At 43.1% G+C, this 18,599-nt stretch overlaps 1 protein-coding gene across 8 annotated transcripts in view; it reads left to right on the top strand.

The window, feature by feature from the left end:
• Positions 1–18,599, top strand: part of KALRN (kalirin RhoGEF kinase) — a 1,569,312-nt gene that overhangs the window by 782,216 nt on the left and 768,497 nt on the right. For all 8 annotated transcript variants that reach the window (XM_085647304.1, XM_085647302.1, XM_085647305.1 and 5 more), the window contains exon 10: positions 5,607–5,729. In XM_085647304.1, coding sequence (XP_085503430.1) covers positions 5,607–5,729 — 123 coding nt within the window. The remainder of the gene's footprint in view (positions 1–5,606; positions 5,730–18,599) is intronic.

The following is an 18,599-nucleotide window of genomic DNA, read 5'->3' as shown; positions in this document are numbered from 1 at the left end:
TGAGTGGGTATGTGAGTAGCTGTGTGGGTGTGTGAGTGATTGTGGGTGTGTGAGTGGTTGCCAGGTGTGTGAGTGTGTGTGAAAGGCTGTTGGGTCTGTGAGTGGGTGTGAGAGTGGCCATATGGTTCAGTGATTGTGGGGATGTGAGTGGCTGTATGGGTGTGTGAGTGACTGGGCTAGAACCAGTACCTCAGCTGCTTCTTTATCCAACAAGAATCCACAGTTTTCCAGAAAGCTTTAAATTGCTCCCACCAAGCGAGAGCAAACAGAGGTTTCCCTGCCCGCACCAGTGCAGGCCGGGAATACGCTATGTCCCGAGGGTGGGCACCTCAGGACATAGCGGAGCTAGCCCTGGGGACTGCAGCCCCCCTCTTTTTAAATGGTTTGTGGTGTTCCCCGGGGACAGAAACAGCCTAGGAAGGGTGGCACTTGGCGTGTACTCCAGTATCTCAGTATCTTCCAGGCCCTCAGCCAGCCATGCCTGTGGCTGCACATGTTTAAAAATTTGAGATTGTTGTATGGTCCATTTTATACGGAAGGTTGCCAGAGATTTAAGCTCTCCGTGTTCTAGTGGTGGAAATTTCAATCAAATCCCATTCCCCAAAGCCCTGCAAGTTGTCAGTCTCGCTCAGCCATGTCCCCTTCCACAGCGGTGTGTCTCTAGTGATTTTACGAACCCACCCCACAACTCTTGTTGCCCTCTCCCACACCCTCAGGGAGACCTGGGTGGCGGGAGTAGGCTTCAAATCCTTTTACCGCCATAGAGAAAGTGTAGGTGTGCGGAGGGCTAGAGTACCCCTCTCTAATCTGTATGTAGGGTGGTCTTGTGGTTTATGCACCCAGTCAATAATGGAGATCAAGTGTATCAGCCAGTAATAGGCCTCTCTATCGGGCAGGGCTGTCCCACTATTGTAAGGATTTCACTGCAGGGTCTTGAGCACAATCCTAAGATGCCCACCCTGCCACAGGAGAGATCACACATCTCCATTAATATCAGTGAAGGTGGATCCATGAGTGGGAAATATAGGTTCTGAAGGGCATGCAATAATTATGGTAGTGTAAGAGGCTGAAAGTCCTGGTAACAATAGGGGCTGTTCTTTCCAAGACTCCGCGTCTCTCTGGAAGTTGGACACTACACTCCCAAGCTTGTGGCAATGGCATACTTCTCGATGGTGTCATGAATATTCCAAGGTATTCAAAACCCTCCGGGGCAACTTTCAGATACCCAGGCAGGGAGGGACGGACAATCCCACCCAAAGCTCGGAGAATGTATCATAGATCTGTCCCAATTAATTTTGTAGCCAGAATGCCACCCATACTCCTCTAATATATGGAGCAGGGTACGAATGGTGGTCAGGGGTTCGGTATTGTTTAGCAAGATCTCATCTGCATAGAGGGCAATCTTTTCGTCTATGCCTTCAGCCTCGCTGGTCTGAAAGCCTTGGATGTCAGGGTGTACTCTGATTCGACAAGATAGGGATTCCACTATGAGGGCAAAAAGAAAGGAGAGAAGAGGACATTACTGCCCGGACACATGGCCAATAGGAATTTCAGAAGACAACATGCCAGTAACTCTAACAGCAGCTTTTGGCTCTCAATAGAGTATTGATATCCAGTTCCTAAATTTAGGCCCAAATCAGTGTTCTTTCTAAGAATGGCCTGTGAACTGCATCAAATGTTTTCTCTGCGTCCAGGGATAGAAAAACATGGGGGGCAGCTCGGTTCTTGGCCTCCGACATCAAGTTGTGCGTTTGGGGTAGGCTCAGCTTGGTAGAGAGACCCGGCATGAACCCTGATTGGTCCCCTTGAATCAGAGGTGTGATATTAATGCAAAGATTAATGGAGTTATTCTAAAACTTTGAAACAAGTTTCTTCGATATTTTTTGTGCCGGTTGTTTGTGCTATTTTATTGGTGGTTGTCTTTTCTTTGTTCCTTTAAAAAACACAATGTTCTATAGATCAAATTTTGTGAGTGGTGTGCATTGACCCCCCCCCCCCCCCCCTTTGGAAAGAATCCAAAAATAACCACATACGACCAAAACATGGCCAACGTAAATTAAAAAAAATCAACAGAGGCTTAACAATAAAGATAACAAATGTTAAATTAAATTAGGTGCTTTATTCGGTCCCCGGCTTTTGATCAATCAGTATTGATTCCTCGTTTTAGATAATAGTCCGCCCTTTGAAGAACCATATCGGTTTTCCTTTTTTTGTGAGGTTTACACAAAGTAATCCAATGCCTTATAAAGAAGAAGAAAAAGTTTGTAGATGCAAAACTGTGAAACAGCCACTTAAGGTTTCTCATTTCTCTTCATCTGAATTTGCGGTATACAAAATAAATAAATTAATGTGAGATTCATGTGCTATATGTGATATTGATACTCTTCATCGTTGGCACTTAGACACATGTACCAAGTTTCTGTGATAGAAAGAAATGACTTAACCGAAATACTATGGATTGTCTCTTGCGGTGGCCAATGACTTGCCAAATTTTCAACTGACCGCTGACTATTCAGACAATTCTCACTTACATGCATTGCTAATTATTGTTTCCTGGATAGATATCATGCCTAACAAAAATGAATGTGTCCTCATGTAACGCAACTGGTGCTATGTAAAGTGGTCTGATACCCGATTTGGGTCAAGTTTGCGCTATATAAAACTCTGTAAAATAAAGTTTGACATGGATTCATTGCTGCTTGGCCAATTGGCTACACCTGTGATGCAGTGTGACATCACTCGTTCTGCAATGGCCTTAAGCCTCTCGGAATTGATTAATCGAAATTGCTCCAAATTAACTGTGTTAAAAGACATCCGTTTCAATTGTTGTTGGAGTTTTATTTGTTTGGAAATATATCGTAACTCCACATACTCCAATGAAAAGACAAACTGTTCAAAAATTACATTTTATAAATAATTACTGATATTTTCACATTAGAAACATATAAGCACATGCTACCTAACAAAGGACGGCATTTTAATGAAATGCTTCCATTCAGACACCAGCAACACGATGTTTTTTTTTTTTTTTACTTGCATTAAAGAACGTTATTTTCAAATTCCAATTCACGTGACACCTCGTCACAAATCACACGACCCAAGGATCAAAGTAAGAAAAAAGTACAAAATTAAAAATAATCTATTTTTAAAATACACACTAATTTTACATACATAAGTCGAACAGACCGGCTGATCTTATCTTACAAGCACCATGACCCATTTTAATATTCTGACTGACAGTAAAAAAATGAAATAATTGTGCCTACACTGGTTAAATTCGCAAATTTAAATAGTTTACTCTAAAAGGGAACTAAGACTGTAGAGCCTCTAGGCGGCGTTGTATAATGTGCTCACCCCTAGAAGGGGCACACACTGGGTTAAAGAGGATCCCAATGTCCCAAGGAGATGTAGTCACAGAATCCGCCTCTCGGTACCCCGCCTCTGCAACAAAAGTGGATGTGGTGTCTTTACCTGGCACAGATCTAGGAGAAATTAATTTTGCATTAATATTGTTGTGCAGGTACAGTGATATCCAGCCCTAAAGCGTATCTGTGCATTGAAACTAAATGTTTAATGGTAACCAAACAAAGAGGGTAGTAGGTACTACATTAGTTCTGAGATGTTATCTTCCTTTACAAACCATGAGCATCTGTGGCCAGTGGATGAACATGGTTTGACTGTGTTTTTTGGCTGTGCATTTAACCTATGGAGTGATTTGTAGCTAGAGCTAGCTAGCTTGCTGACTCTCAGGGCTGCTTTATGTGCGTTATAGAGCCAGCTGCAAGTGTGTCACTTGAGCTTGCTTCACGTCAACCTTTGCTTATGTTGGTATATGCTGTGCATTGCATGTGCCGCTGTCATTATTTTCAAAACACATTCGTGGCCATTCCAAGATTCACGCTGCATTTGATGTGGTCATCCTCAGTTTTCACTTGCGGTGAAAATGATACGTTTAAAATGGCTGCTCAGCTTGTGAGCATTTGAGTTGCCATGGTGATGGTTTAGTTTAACCGTTTGATGTCTGAAAATGCATTTTTTTCCAGTAATGGCTTAATAGCTGTGGTTGGGTAAGTTGTGCACTGGTTTTAGGTCTCTTTTGCTTCCAAAAACATTTTCACAATTGTTAAGACTAAAACCATCTCTGACAAACGCCTTGTATTTTCACAGTCCTCTCATGTTTACAAGAGGGGATTAGCGTTTAGCTCTCTTCTTTTTGAATCTAGATGTTTAGAGGCAGGTGGATGAAAGAATCGATGACATTATGAAGAAAATGACGAAATGCCTATGTATGTATGTGTTGGCAACGAAACAGTAATAGCCCAACTCTGTCAACTGAATAATATCATGGAGGGTTTTGACTTTGAATGTGTGCGCCCACAATTCAGCCAACCAGAGTTTCCAGGCTTTTGTGAAAGAGATGGCTGGCTTCAGCGTTTGAGATCACAGGGAGTATGTTCCATGGAAGTCCACAGCTTTTACCTATGTTTGCATAGCAGTGTGTACGGTGCACCTGTTTTTGGTTGCACGAGCGTCGGGTTCATTCAGAATGGTGTCCAAGGGTATATTTTCATATTTGTATCTGGCTTGGACCACTTTGAGCAAGGATATCTGATGTTTTAGCAGGGAGTGGTAAAGGGAGTTGGCACTGTCAAATGACAATTTATGAAAGTATTAATAGGTGGTGCTCTAAGGGTTAATGGGAGGATAAGTCAGAATGGACAATGGATGTGGTGTTGTGCGATGTGTTGTGTCCTGGTGCCTTGTAGTGGTATAGTGTGTCAGTAACCAATGTATCTTGCCATCAAGGTTCATTTTAGACTTTTGCAGGTATGTCTGAATATTTTTTAGGGGTCTGGGCAACTGATGCTTCTGTATATACCAAACGTATCCTCCAGGGAAAATGGGAAAATCATTGCAGGTCTAGAATCTGGTGCCGTTTGCTGGCATAGCCATGCTTAGCTGCCTCTTCATTTACTTTTAAGTCTCCAAATTATATTTACAGCAAGTGTGCTTCGCTAATAAATTGCCGGGCCTGAGGCATTATGCTCCCTCTGTTCTCCTCTTTTGACGTCCCTGGATTTAAGGAAGACTGAGGTTTTTTTTACTTTATTACTAGGGGTCTTTCATACACTTTTTGGGGGTGTAGGAGTTTCGTTGACGAGAGTTCTAATGTGCAATCATACATGTTGTCTTGCCTGTGAAATTACTGAATACATCTAAAAGCTCATTTGGGTTCAGACTAAGCTGAAAAGTGGGCTGGGCGTAGTCATTGTATTGCTTTAAGGATTTTATGATTTATAATCAAACATTGGGGAACATCAATTACTAATCTTAATTTACATCAAATTTAGCAACCCTGCAGTCCTATATGCAAATAAGCATCAATTGTTCAATTTCATCCTCTTGGGTCTCAGGATAAAGAGAAAGCGATCATTGTACCAAGTGCCACCATATTTATTAGAAGGCAGAAGCCAACATCAAGTTGCTTCTATACAAACTGGCAACGCTCCTGGAAACTGTGTATCGGCTCCATGGGCATCAGTCTGTAATTGGAAAAGAAAACTATGAAATAAGTAATCGATTGGAACTGTCATTGCCCCCTGCAGGTCCTGGACTGGATTGAAAACCACGGAGAAGCATTTCTCAGTAAACACACTGGAGTGGGGAAGTCGCTTCATCGAGCCCGGGCGCTCCAGAAAAGACACGATGACTTTGAAGAAGTTGCCCAGGTAGGACACTGCTCTTTGAAGGTCACTTAGGATAGAATTTGCATACTTATTTTTAAGCGAATGCAAACCCACACACATAATTGTCTAATGCTAACCGATGTTATCTCTAAACTGAACAGGTTCCTCTTCTATATTATGCACGTGACTATCCTAAGTTTAAACTAAAAACATTGGCGTGCGTCCTCATTCTGTATTTAACTGTCTCTTCAGGTCACATTTCTACTAACGCTGTCAGTGTTTTATTTGTGCTGATTTTATTTTTCAAAAGGGATTCGAAAAATGAGGAGAAGATGTAAGATAATCTGAAGTGTGGCTAGTGTGTTTTCCATCCCAGGTTCCATGTCTGTTCTACTGGAGTTATTAGTGGCTTTTGATACTGTGGCCTTTCTCGTTCTTTTCGAGCTTCTGGAAAAAGTGGTTCACAGGTCGACTTCAATTTTATACTTGTCCCTCATAGGGTGGGAAAAGCGAGGGAGTTAGATGACCTTTGTTCCTTTCACCTTTTTCAGTTGTTGTGTTGGCGTTCCATTTGATTCTCATTCTCTGTTCCCCATTTAATATTCATGTAGAGACTGTTTTAAAGCTTCTCCTTGAATAAAATATATACTTGCATCCCTATGCTCACACCAAACAAAGGTATGTACGTGCTTCAAAACAATCCCATCAATTTTTCATCAAGCCAGATGCGCTGACCGCACCTGCAGCCTGGCTTGAAGCCAACAGTCTGAAACACAGTTGTACTAAAATCGAGATACTACTTCTTGGTTGCAATTTTTTTTTTTTAACTCGGAATAATTTATTACTTGACTTTTTTGAAACCTCAGTCTCCCATCAAATAAATAGTGATAATTCTGACGGCAGGGGTGCAGACTACTTTTCCTTTACATTTCTCAAGTAAGGGCTGCTGGAAAATTAAGATTTGTTTCATGAGTCCCTTGGCAAAACATTTTGAGTGTGCATGTTTTGATTAATCCATCAAATTATTTACATTAAAGACAATAAATATCCTTATATTTTGTTCTGAATTCCACACACCCATCAGCAAGAGAGCAATTGTATGGCAACAGTTTAAAAAATATAATTTCAAAAATGGCAGCAAAAATTGAAGACTGCAAGCATGCAATAGACTTTGTTCGATCCAAAACTTTGAAGAAAACAACGATTACTGGAATTGATTTCTTTGGGCAAAAAAAAAAACAATGTCTGTTCCACTACTAATGATTCTTAAGCAGTGTGAGAAGTCAGAGGCATGCCCAACAATGGCCTGCGCAAGCAGTAACCAAGGTATCTTAGTGGCCCATTCTAAGGAATACATTTCCAAAAGAAAGAGAAAGAGGGGGTGTTAAATAATATAAACAAGAAACTTAACTTCCCGGGTCCCGCGACATCGCAGGTCCTGCTGAACAGGAATCAGGCAACCTCCCACCCCTCCCCTAAGCCAATCACAATGCTGCAAGGGCAACGTTGTGATTGGTGTGGACGGCACCCAGCCAGGCGCCTATGGGGATACCATTTTAGCCTACATAGAAAAAAGGGAGAGTGCGCATGACTGGTTTGGTCGGCCCCAGAGGGCTGACTAAACTGTCAGGGCCCACAACATTGGGCAAGCCACTCCTCTCCGACCTGCCCACCCCCAACCAGGCATACCCTTTTGCTTTCTCGCAGTGCGAGAAGCAGAAACATAAAATGGTAGTTTTACCATTTTACTTTTCTGCTTCTCGCATTGCGAGAAAGCAGTGGGGCGATGCTCCTCTGCCCTAATGGAGGAGGCACCCCTGCTTCTTACCCAGGTACAGACCAGACCTGCCGCATGCATTGCCCCCTACGCTTTCACGCCCTTATCCTGACATGCAAGCTGCAAGTGATAGCTGACACCAAGCTGTAGAAGGAGAGATTGAGGGGGATGCATATAGGTACAAAGCTGTTATACAGCTTTCCTCGAAATAGGGAAGGAAAAGCTGTACAAATCCACCACCTCCCTCTCTATAAGCACTGATTAAAGAAGACTGTGGAGCAAAGTGGGACCCGCAGTCAGGGATACGGGGAATTTCATTTCAAAACTGTCATGCTATTCAGAAATGTGATAATGTGAAAATCTGGGAATTGCAGATGGACACAAATATTGGACATGCACAATTACACAAGTAAAAGCGAGGAATTCAACAAAGGTGGTAATAGATTAGAATCTGCTCAGAAATATCAGGATTTCATGAAGTACAGTATTGTAACCAGAAGCTGTGCACAAAATAAAGAAAATGGACAAGTCTTGATAACTAAACGATCTAGTCCATCTCACAAGTCATCATACTGGCCCGGATCGTAGGTATGAGTATTAGTTACCAATCAGGTGGCCAAACTTGCATGATGTGTGCATCAAAACATCAATAAGATTTCATGAATCCTTCTACAAACCCTTTTAAAAAAGCCTAGTCTTTCTTTAGTGGACAGGAAACTTAAATGCAAGTAGCATGTAACACTGATATGTCACATTTTGCAAAGTGGAGCCATATTGGATTTGTTGCTCAAATATGAATTTCATTTGAAAAACAAAGACAAGAGGCGTTTGGCAAAACACAAACAATTTGTTTGATCAAACACTACGGCCTGCAGTTCATCATACAGAAACAGGGCTGAGGACTGACTCGAAGTACAATAGTTTCCGACCGCTTTTTATACATTTCTTGAAGCATCACAAAACAATTCATGGGTACTGTTTTGGGGATAGAATGTGGGTCTTGTCATGAATCCATAAATTGGTCTCAACCTTGCGTGGACCCAATGAGGGCCAGTAGGTAACATGTCCAGATGTCCGGGATGGGGAGCGCGTGATCACTGTGTGTGTGTGTAGTGTGTGCTATGTCCTGATGGACTGAGTGTTCCTAACTTCATGTGGTATCTAACTTTAGGGTGTTTTAGGAACGTGTCCCCCTCCGGTCATGTGCCTTTTTTGAGGGAGTAGGACCATTGTAGTGTTGCTGCCTATCTGTAGGACTAATCTGGGTTTCTCCTGTTCAAGTGTTTGTCCTGCTCGTTACGTGCCACCCCACCTATGATCTGTCAATCAGTAGCTTCAGGCCTAGGGCACAGGGCCTGCTCGACCATGTATTTCTGACTCTGGGTTTATGGAGAGGTCATATTGGGGGAGTTCGACAACAGTAATTCGATCTAATTTTTGTACATACACGTATTATTGCATACATCTACATCAATTTTAACAAATTGTATTCTGTTGTCTGATTATTTCTATATTGATGTCCAGTTCCTTGCAAGGCTTAAAATGCTTTAGACTGATAGATAAGCAGCTGCTCCATAAGTGCCTTTTGTACAGTATTTTGTAGTCCCGGGACTCATTGAAGTGCTTAGCTTTTCTTCGGGTTCCTGTGCACCCTATAGTGCATGATTCAAAGGATGTTGGTCTCCGTTAGACCTATAGGGAAATGGGAAACGTTGGGTGCAGTTCATGTTATTTGAAGGTAGATTAGAGGTGCTCTGTGAGGTTACTAGTACAGGGGTGTAGGTATGTAATAATGTTAGGATAGAAACAGCAGCACATACAATCATATCCATCTTTGTGTGGCTGCTGCTGTATAAGGATGCTGTTGGTAATGCTTGTGCAATTCACACGGAAAGCTTTTAGGTTGAGATGCCCATGGTTGTATGGAGTATGTGGGATGTCATTCAGTTGTTTTGTCTATGCGTTGTGATTGTTGGCATAACAGTCAGTGTTGCTGTGACAAAGCCTGTAGGATTTTGATCCCTACGTCCAAGTGCACTTTATGCAAGATCTAGAATTTAGAAGGTTCAGTCTTCTTCCAAGTTTTTGTTGCCTTTCTGAATAGTAGGTGCTGGAAGATTGCCCTGCACCCATATGCATGTGCCTGTGGCTACTATCTGGATGACCCCTAAAAGATAAAGAAGTACATAATTGGATTATTTTGAAACAATATTTTGTTTTGTTTGGTGAGTAATGAGGGACAGGTAGTTGATACTTTGCGTTTGCAATCAGGAAGGGTCCGACATGAAAAAAATATATATATACCCCATAAGAAGTTGTGACTTACTGAAGTTATTTCAAGGATGCATAGGGAGAAAGTCGCACTAAAAGACAGAGGAGTTCTGTGAATTGGACCTGAATTGACAACCCTGATCCATGGCGCTCCTCTCAGGACTTCATTTACAAACATAAGCTGGTGTAAGTGACGTTTGTTTTTCTTGTTAGCCCACCACTGGCACTGCCTAATGCCAAAGCTGCTGGATCCCTAAGCTTTATACTGTCCATCTCATACCTTTTCCTTCTACCACCAGACAGTTCTGGTCCCTTTCCTTCGCAATTTTAGATTTTGTTTCATTCCTTCTCTCTCGTGATCCAGGTCAAAGTCTGAGGATAAAAAATAAGTCACGACTTTCAAAAATGCGTGCCACTGCGTCACCCGTGTTAATAGAGCACAGCACATACCTGCTCACTAAACCCTCCAAGTGCACAATTAAGAAACAGACTTGACTCGACGTGGAGAAGCTTAATTTCACCAATAAGCACAACTCAATCCATGACGAGATGATAATTGCACTATTATTCGTTTGCCAATTTTTTTTGAGATGCAGATTTGAAAAATCCTCCTCATCAGAATTTATTTTTGAGGTACTCTAACTTTAAACAATGAGTACTATGCTTACCAAAAATAATTGAGCAAAAACGCCTTACTGGTCTAAACAAACCAGTAGCATGGAACACGTGTGCCCATATTCTGCTTTCCAAATTCACTTTAGGCAGCTGTGGGGCATGGCTTTGTTAAAACTGGATGAAAACAGACTCTAAGTCATTCAAGGGCTGGTCGATTTTTTTGTTCATGATGAGGGATTTTAAGGACCCGATGTACAGAAAAGTGAATGCTTTGGCACCAAGGTTAAGACAGCAGCCAGAGATGTTCCTGCGTAGCTTGTTGATGTACTACTTGACGGTCCAGTCTGATGAAGTCCGACTGTCCAGTGGGCTGTATAATGATATTCTCAGTCTTGGAAGTTTGAGGTGGGACCTCAGGGAGCGGTGATGTACCATATTTGTTGACATCTGGACTTGAGACCTGCTCTATATTTTCTTGAAGGATGCATATGCTTGTGTACTTGGTGCACAGCTTTTTCCTTCCGCCATCTAAATGATGTATTTCCCAGTCCTTCTCCTCCCTTAAATCTGACCTTGACATCGAATGCAGAGATAATATATTTTTGGGTTTTCGGCCATTTTTTTCCGGCTCGAGACGTATATTGTCTATTAATAGCTTCTTCTGAAATAATTTACCTTAGTCCATGAACAACCAGAAAATAACATATGTATTATTTATAAATATGTTATTCTGCTGTGTTAAGAATACAACCTGCCTGGCCCTCTGGAAGAAGTCATGGTACAATTTTCAGACGCAAATTGGCAATATTTCATGACAATTTAGGACTTGTCTCTTAGAACTCTATTCAATGAATAATTTAGAGTTACCGTATTCCACTTCCTTCCCCGGGCTGTGCCTCATTCCAACTTTATAATTTCGTCTGGTATGAGGTTAAGACTATCAGCTTTTAGTATTATTTGTTAAAAAGATTGTAGAATACATGCTGTGTTTAGAAAAGCAATGACATATTTTATGCAGCCCTGCCAAGTACCACGTATCAGGCGTTAGACTAACACATTTGAGTGCGGTGGTCCGCATCACTGCACTGAAATGCAAAGTCGTGCATTTATAGCACCTCAGCTGTGAAGCCAGCGCGCTGTTAGGTGCACTGTCAGACAGCCAGGTTACAACTTGCGGTCTGTGCTTCTTGCGGCAGGCTTGGGGGCAGCTGGCTCAGCTCACGACTGGGCTGGCTTAGTCAGGCTGAGAGGCTACAATGTAATAAGACTCAACCCTGCCGCAATGCATTCAGATTCACTGTGATGTCACGTCACGTGATGGACTGAATCAGTTTTCAAAAATGGCCAATGGCTACTGCTGAGAGAGACTGCCAGGAGAGAACAGACTCGTTCTCTTCACCCATTGGCGGGCTGGCACAGTGCGAGTGGGCTGTTTGGCAGTCTTAAGTTTGTCAGCGTGAGAAGCACGACCGGCTGCAGCAGCTCACACGACATGTTTTTTGACTGACTCAGTCAGACTATGCCGTAATGCGACAGGCACTCAAGTCTGTTGACTCTCAGCAGGCCCTGTCCCAGTCTGGACCACCGCCAAGTGGGGGTGCCTCACAGGCAGCCTGCTACATTGCAGTCTGACAGCACTGAGCTGCAGACAGGCCCGCGCAGGGGGAGTCCTTTACGGCGGGCAGGGCTGGCCCGATGTTAGACTGGCACTGTAGATGTGCTTGTTAATGTGGTGATTTATCATGTTCCTACTTAAAAGAGATCAGAGTTTTGTCTAGTTCAAGTTTTGACTCACCAATAGCACAGAAGGTTAACATGCCTGCTGCAAAGGATGTGTATTCTGCATATCACAGAACGCTATTTTACGTGGGTAGCTCAGGGGGGGGTCATGTTTTTGTCACAGAGATCCTTTTGTTACTTGCAATTCATAAATTTAATACTAATCTACACAGTGACCTAAAAACTGTTATCAAAGACATCAGCTGCATGTAAATTGCATAGTACAACTGTGCCGTGGTTGCTGTGAGAGTCGTCATGGCTGAGCTGGCCTGTACTGTGGTGGCACTCACTCTTTCACTCACACTAGTGCCAAAGTATTTATATCCAAATTTGTTTGTATTTAGTCAGAGCCACGTCATCATTCTGAGCCTGTAAATTACAGCTCTGCTCACAGTCCTGTACTAACTGTGCTCAGCAGTCTAGAACTTCGGCTGTTCGGTAGTTACTCTTTGACTTCAATAAAAGGGTTAAATCTTACCTGCAATTTGGCTTTCATTTACCACTAAAAGGCCCTCCTTTGAAGATAGGCCCTTCCATTTTGACAGACCTTTTAAGATCATCTTATAGTTTCCCGTTGCTCAAATGGGTGCCATTTCTGCTAATTATAGGTTTCCCTCATCTTCATTGCTTGATTTTGCTCTTGAGAAAGTGTCACTCATTGCCGTTGAACGTCACTCATAAGTACACTGAAATTCTGAAAATGTCATAACCAATCTGAAACCTAGGCAACTATGTTTATGTATGTGTATAAACATACAGCCGTACAGTTTGTTTTTTTGGCACACAGTTTACATCCAAACTGCAAAAGTGACAGGATTTCCAATGCACTTGGGTCAACCTTACTTATACTCATTATATATGATCAGGGCCACCGAACTGTGCGATTCTACAGCTGAAGCTTTGTTCACATAATTATGGATTTGCTGTATTTTCTTCATAATCAATCATCTGCTGCGTAATCTGCAGATTTTCACAAAAAAACATTTTGTTTTTAGATCAAACATTTCAAAGGTTACTAAAAACGTTGCACAGTGGAAGGCCTTCACAATGGTTTACTGCCCATCTTGTCGTTGCTTATTTTTTTGTTTGGTTGTTAAACTGGTACTAATGAGGTGAAATCTTTACCCAGATAGTATTACCATGTGTAAAAAAATTTAAATAGTGAAACAATACTATCAAAAAATGTGCTGCATTATGCTGCATAATTTTTCCTTTTCTTGGTGTATAGTTTAGCCAAACCTGTGCATATTTTGATGCTCGCCTGTCGCAAAATTTCAGTGTCCCTGCTTATGATGTAAGCAAAATTCTAGGTTTATTTCATTAAACTAGAAGGAACGCATTCTAAGCCAGGAGAGCATTCCCGAGAGATCTCAAGTTCAGTGTCGGACTGGGCTTTTGGGCAGCCTGGTGATGCCAGATGGTCTCTCTTGGCAGAGCAAGATTGTGAGCTTTGTTTTTGTTCCCGTCGTGGTACCCGTCATTATCAACAAATAAAAAGGTGGCCCACCCTGGCCCTTTCTATCTTGCCATGACAGGTTGCCCTAAAGGCCAGTCCCACACTGCTCAAGTTGCCACCTGTCCGATGCGAGTAGCTCATTCTTTTTTGCAAAGCGAAAAACAAAACTTAAAGAGCCAGAACACAGAAAAAGCTGACAATTTGCATGGAAAATATTGAAATCTTACCGAGCAATATACTGGGTGGGGTCATCATGAAACATATTAATACCTTTTTTATTTTGGTGGGGTGGGGTCGACATCGATGGCCAGTTCCCCTTACAAGTCCGGCCTAGAGCCTGGTTCTGTCCCTGGGTAACCGGCCTTTTAGGCAATACTTAATTGTTAACAAGTGCCAGTGTCCGAGGCAGGAGGCCACTGCTGCTTGCGCCACCCATTGCCACTTCCAGCGCTGCCAATGTGAGTACTTACACAACTAATAACTATCACACTGCTACAAGTGACAATTCAGACTGTTTGAGGCCCCCAAAGCTCTAAGAATGGCTTTGGTGACAGGTAATATTTCTTTATGTATGTTGAATTAATAAACAGCTTGTTTTGCTCATCTCTAAATGACACAAATAGCGCCACCATGTGGTAGCTGCATATGAGCTGGTGTTGACAATTAATTGCTGATTCAGAGTACCGGAAAACACCGGCTCAGATTAAGCATTGCATCCAGGAGGGATAAGGTTGTTGGTAAACCCTCTGAATTGCATTTCTGGGAATCAGCTTCTGGATCCTCTGCAGGTCTGGTGCAAGGATTTTTGGAGCCGAGGAAAAAATATATTTTGTGCTTTGGGTGCCCCCCTTTCCATAACAAACGGCCAGTTTTGGGGTAATCTGTTGCAATCTAACACCTGTTTGCGATTGTTTCTAGTTGTGCTATAAGGCAGTTGTCTTCAGTGGCTCTAGTGCACCACCTGTCCTGATCCGCTGTTGTGCAAAGATTTCAAATCATAGGACCATTTGGGGGTGTTTGAATTGCACAGTGTTGTATACTACAAAGAGCCATTTATTGTAATGCCATGAGCCCGAGGAGATTTTAGTAGCCTCGACTAATGTGCTGCAGTTCATGGACTCCAATAATCACCTGGTTATGTTTTGGATCCCTCAAAGACTTAAACGTGCTTTTTTGGGGGGGAAGAGGTTATAAGAAGGTGTTCACTAAATATTTGCTTGGTACATAAGACTCACACGTCCCTGACAATCTACTGTCAGTATATTTCTTTCTTCGGGAGATGTGTCTAAGTGCAGTTGTGCACCCAGTTCTTGGTTGTAAGTGGATTCTGCTGTGGTTTTAATTTGTGCTTGTATTTATTGGATTGTACCTTCTTGTTATTTATGTTTTCTGATCTCCACCGATACTCACCTCCTACTTACCAAGCCACAATCATCTCTGGTCAGGCAGGTTTTGCTTGCGAATTTTGATATTTGCACTGATTTCAGGCACACTTATTGTTAGATGTTAGTACGTATTTCGCTAAGGTCCCAGAGGTAATTAGGTTTGAATTAGAGGAAGTAAATGATGGCCAGCAAAATGAATGGCGACGCAGTGGCTTGCCATTCCTCTGCTTATCCATGTGATGGCAGCATAGAGCTGACTAGCATATAGGTGAGTGATTGAGAATGTTCATGGGTTTGAACAGCTGCCGTTGGGCCAGACTGGCTGTTGCAGTGACGAAGTGAGGTATTACTGGGGTGCTTGGGTAAGCTTCTAATGAGACAGTCTTCTGTAAAGGAACAATGTATTATCTTTCATGGTAGGCATGTATGTCTGAGAACCAGTCACACACAGATTTCCAGCGCCTACCAAACACTTTCACACTGATGGAGATGGGTTGGGGTCCTGGAGTCTCCTATCCGAGACACAGCTATCAATTGTGCACCAGGTGCAGTGGCACAAAAGCACAGGGTTGGGAAGAACCCTCAGCACCCCGATTATAGATTACTTCCTGAAGTGGGGGCCAGGGACATTTTTCAAGCCAGATTTAAGGCCCCGAGCACGCTTATTTCCACTGCCCCGTGTAGATTTGACAGTTGAATGAGAAATAAAGTACCAAACACACAGGGAAAAACATATTTTAATTAACGTGAATGTATGATGATGTCGAATGAAAATAGGAAGCAAGTAAAGTGCTGCATAGTGATCCCAAAAAGTGATTCAGCTATGAAGTTGCTACACGTTCACACTTCCACGGATTCCCAAGTCCCATGGTACAATGTGCAGATGAGGAACTATTAACAGTGCGGCGGATACAGTGACACCCCAATGAGTGACCCTATTTAACTACACTACCATATCTGGGGTGGGGGTTTTAGGGCTGCACTTTCTTTTCTTGCGTTATGGACCACAGGGCACTGGCTTCTACACCACTGAGCATGTGAGTCAGTGACGGTAACGGCCTGTCGAGTGATTGGGGTTGCAGTATATTCCAGAATCCCTGTCCACTTAATCCAAGTTACATTCTAGAACGGCTGTTGCTGGCAGTAAAGCAGTGGGTAAAAGTAACGTTTTTTTTCTATTCTTTACTGTATAACTCCTTTAAGGAATGTAGCCTATTAGCCATTCTGTCGTCGTGAACGTGCAGAAAGCTTTAAGAGCACCACAACGCAGCCATGTAGTAATCACCCACAGAAAATATGTGAACCCTTGGACACAGCCTAACTACCACAGCAAAGCACCGGCACTGATGTGAGGGAAAAAAGAACTTAACGAGGCGAACCATCGACGCCTAGCAGCATTAGTTCCAAGTGGCGGATACCTGCAGATGGGGCGCCTCCATTGCTGGTCATTAGCGTCACAGAATTAAACACCGCTATTAGTAATACATTTCCCAGGAATTCAAGTTTCTAATTGTTAAGTGCTTTGAATCATTGAGCGCACCGAAGAAAGAGGCCGGTAGGTGGCAGTATCAGAACATGTAAAGATCCATGGAGCTAACAGGGCTATTAGAAATTCTCAAACTTTAGGGCCTCGTTTGATTATGGAAATGGTTTATGGTATTTCACTTGGAAGCTTTACTGCAGAGGTGAATAATAGGCGCAGTCTCCATTTTCTAGTTTCAGATTTTCCTTTTGCTTCTAGACTACATGCAGGAAAGTGACACCCCAATGTCTTTATGATATGGAGGCATGTGGTAAGCCTTATACTACTAAGGACTGTAGTTTATCTTGTGTGCAGTCACAACTAGTCCTCAGGGCCGGCGTTAGCGGGGGTGGCGCCCAGTGCAACAATCTTTGTTGGCCCCCACCACCCCAAAAAAGCGCCTTCTCCACGAATTCCCACGCTACCATGTTCCACCAGTGCCCCTCATTTCTCCATAGCCCCTCTCTCACATGCATTTAATTTGTTTTATAGCATTACTGATACAAGTTTAGGGTGTCAGAGCACTTTGCATCACACAGATAGTGAATTATACGTGTGAGATTCAGTCTGTACGAAATGTTACATAAGACAACGAGGATTACAAGGTGTAGTAGTCATATGTCACCCATACAAGTAGGCGATATATTTTAAGAATGATTGGTCTGGAGAGCCACAAACTCAGTGGTTGCCTTTACTTATAATAATGTATTTCTACCCCAAATTTAACCCTTTTTAGTAACATTAGGATAATGAAAGACTGAGGAAAAAAAATAACATTAAAATGTATACCATGCAATTTGCATGCAGTTTTTTAGTGACAGTTCATAGCTCACTGTGCTATATTAGGGTTGTAATTTATGAGCAGCGAGTAACAAAGGGATCTCTGTGACAAAAGCAGTAGCCTATTGCAAGATCGAAATGAAATACAGTTCGATGATTTGCATTGTACACACTCTTTACAGCAGGCATGTTAACCCTCTGCGCTACTTTATCATGAGTGAAAACAGCCACTAGACAAAAGATCTCTTTCCAGAAGGACCACTAATCACCATAATTATCTTGACATTTTTATTGTTTCCTGAAAACTGCTCGACACACAAGGAACTCTGCAGCAGGTGCTTTTTAAACCCATGTTATTTCTAAACAGCCCTTCTAGTCCTCAACTGATTTGTACTGCGGTTCATGTGTATTTTTTAAACTGATAATTTGAAAAGCATAATGGAAGCTGACTTGATTATGAGTGCCCTGTGTCTTTGCCAGCAACAGCACCCTCTGCCCCCCACCCCCCCCACTCCCCTTCACCCCCCGAAGTTACCAATCCTAGGGACATCGGTAACTCGGGGATGGGACGGCCTAGGTTCTGGCACAGCTAGCCCTTTGGCGGTCCCTGCATATGCCGTCCTGCGGCGGGCGCATTGAAAAGTGGTGGGGGGAGGGTGCTGGTGAGCCTCCTCCAGATGCCTCCCTTCAGCAGCCACATTGAAAGGGGGGTGTCTGTGCTGGCGATAGCCGCCCCAAGATGGTAACAGCAGGGGAGGCTGCCACCCCAAAAACTCTTGCTGCCCAGGGCAGACCACTGCAACCCCCCCCCACCCCCTTTTCAGGCCAAAGCTTTAACCAATGTGAGCGCTGGGCACACGGGCTGCCCAGAGGCCCAATGACTGGGCATCACATATGAAGTGGGGCACAATCGGGGGCCACACCTGGTACGCCACCAAATGTTTGCACAGGTACACATTGCACATTCCTGCAGGTGGATCCCTGCTCCTCCTCTTAAGTGATACCGCCCCATCTGCATTGAAAGACAGACTCGCAGCTGTAAACTGTAGTCTGCTTCCAATGCTGCACTCTCCAGCGCAAGCACAAACTTGCGCCTGCACTTGGGACAGAGCATTATTTGTATGGAATATTGTGCACTGCCCCCAGGTGCGACCATTAGAGGCTGCTTCTGGAACAGACACAGAGAGTGCATCACTGTAGATGATGTTGCCCCTGGTCTGCAGGTCCTGAGTTTCCTGGGAGCTACCAGATATCACTGTCTTGAGGTCTGGTTTTAATACTAGGCCTAAGTTAATGAGGTGGTGGAATTTTAAAAGTGTCCAATGAC

This window comes from Triturus cristatus, chromosome 3_2, assembly GCF_964204655.1.
Source record: "Triturus cristatus chromosome 3_2, aTriCri1.1, whole genome shotgun sequence".
Classification (NCBI taxonomy): Eukaryota; Metazoa; Chordata; class Amphibia; order Caudata; family Salamandridae; genus Triturus; species Triturus cristatus.
Note: the sequence above shows the minus strand (reverse complement) of the source record. Positions and strands in the feature narration are given on the sequence as shown.